The 2,202-nt window shown below is 39.0% G+C and overlaps 1 protein-coding gene across 1 annotated transcript; it reads right to left on the bottom strand.

Moving 5' to 3' along the window:
• Positions 1 to 974: 974 nt before the first annotated feature.
• Positions 975 to 1,769, bottom strand: LOC141617778 (uncharacterized). Its single transcript, XM_074434929.1, has one exon. It carries the CDS (start codon positions 1,767 to 1,769, stop codon positions 975 to 977), a length of 795 nt encoding a protein of 264 aa, XP_074291030.1.
• Between the last annotated feature and the right edge of the window lie 433 nt (positions 1,770 to 2,202).

Below are 2,202 nucleotides of genomic sequence, written 5' to 3'. Positions count from 1 at the left end.
AACTCCTCATACTCCTGAACCACATTCAAGACCCTAGTTAGGTACTCCATTCCCACAGTAAAGAGTAGAGGAGACAAGGGATCTCCTTGTCTTAATCCTCTCCGCCCCTTAAAAAATCCAAACACCTCTCCATTAAGGGACAAAGAGTAGTGAGATGTAGTAACACATTCCATAATCAGTATGATAAAAGTGCTAGGGAAATTTAGAGCTGTTAACATCTCCTCAAGGAAGCTCCATTCCAGGGAATCATAAGCTTTTTGGTGGTCCAGCTTCATGATAACCCTTGGAGAGGATGATGCCCTATTATACAATTTTGTTAAATCCTGACAAATTAGAATATTTTCAACAATATCTCTGCCCCTTATGAATGCACTCTAATTCTGGCTAATCACCTCAGGTAGAACTTCCCCCAATCTGGTACAAAGGATTTTAGATATTGCTTTGTAGATGACATTGCAACAGGATATGGGGCGAAATTGAGTGACAGAAGTAGGCAGTTCCACTTTTGGGATAAGAGACACCACAGTATTGTTGATCTGTTTGAGCATCTTTCCACTATTAAAGAAGTCCAGAACAGATGCAGTAATCTCATCCCTAATGTATGGCCAGACATCCTTATAAAACTGACTATTATATCCATCAGGCCTAGGAGCCTTGTTACCTGGAATGGAAAAAATAGCCAGTTTCACCTCATCCCCAGTTACTGGCTTAGACAGGATAGAGTGATGCTCCTCATTAAGGATTTTCCCATTCCTAACAGTCTGGATATGGACAAGTGTAACAGTAGACTGAGCTCCCAAGATACTCTTAAAATAAACTTCAAAAGCATCATTGATTTCTTCTCTGGTGTTATAAATCCGCCCATCCTTGTCATGTATTTGGATCACTCTATTCAAACTTCTTCTTTTTTTGATAGCAGAATGGAAGTAAGAAGTATTATCATCACCCTCATTCTCCCATTGTACCTTAGCCTTCTAAGCTAGGAAAGATTGTCTAGCTTTATCCATTAAGCTATAATCCTTCTGAATAGCTATCTCAGCAGGAAAAAGATCAGGATCAAGGGGTGACTGTCTCAGCTTCTTCTGTATATCATTAAGGGCCATCAAAAGCATACTATAATTATTCTCAACATCATTAAACAACTCCTTATTCAACATTTTCAGATCACCTTTTAATGTTTTTAACTTGGTAGCTACTCTAAACATATGGGTCCCCATCACTGGTGAACTCCAACTCTTCTCAATAATCTCCTGAAAAGTTGGAGCTAGAGCCCACATATTATAATATTTAAATGCAACCCCTTTTCTCCTAGGTGTGCCATCAAGATGAATTACACAAGGACAATGATCAAATGTCCCTTCAGTCATAAAGTGGGAATACGCATCAGGGAAAGCTTCTAACCACTCATCATTTATCAAAGTCCTGTCAATCCTGCTGTAAACTCTAGTGGCCGCCTCTTGCTTATTGTTCCAATTATAAAAGGATCCCACAGCTTTTATATCAGTGATCTTACAGTCATGAGTGCAATCCAAGAAAGGCTTAACCCCATCTAGAGTGATTTCAGAACCCAACCGCTCATTAGAGAAGAGGACATTATTGAAGTCACCTCCAATAACCCAAGCATCATCCACCAAACAACTATAGTTTCTAAGATCCCTCCACAAAGTCCTCCTCTCAGCTATCTTATTGAAGCCATACACAAAGGTAACCCCGAATTGTTTCAGATTCCCTCTAGTAGTGACCTTCAAATGGATAGTTTGATCACTCATGTTTTTAATATCAACCTGATACACAAACGGATTCTATACAACCCAAATCCTACCTCCAGAGTGGCAAGAGTTGTTAGTACAGATGGCCCAATTATTCCAAATATTCTTCCTTACATTTACCCAATTTTTATTTTTAATCCTAGTTTCCAAGATACCAAATAAACTAATATTATTCAACTGAAGAAATCTTCTTTTTTCTAACTGTTTATTCAACTTATTCATACCTCTAACATTCCAGTACCCAATACTATCCATTATCACTTACAGCATTAGGTCCACTTCTAGGCACCACATCTTTCTGACTCACATTCTGAACAGGTTGACTAAGAGATTGAGTAGTCATCTCAGCTGGTGTAACACTCAGCTCAAGAACATTCTCTTTCTCTGGAGCAGGAGAATCCACTGTTCTGTCAGTCTCTGAACCAGCACTCTG

The sequence above is a fragment of the Silene latifolia genome, chromosome X, assembly GCF_048544455.1.
Source record: "Silene latifolia isolate original U9 population chromosome X, ASM4854445v1, whole genome shotgun sequence".
NCBI classification, from domain to species: Eukaryota; Viridiplantae; Streptophyta; class Magnoliopsida; order Caryophyllales; family Caryophyllaceae; genus Silene; species Silene latifolia.
The sequence above is the reverse complement of the archived record's forward strand: the minus strand, read 5'-3'. Positions and strand labels throughout refer to the sequence as shown.

Excerpts from the sequence above, each read along its gene's own strand:
- LOC141617778 (XM_074434929.1), bottom strand. The coding sequence starts at position 1,769 with ATGAGTGATCAAACTATCCATTTGAAGGTCACTACTAGAGGGAATCTG.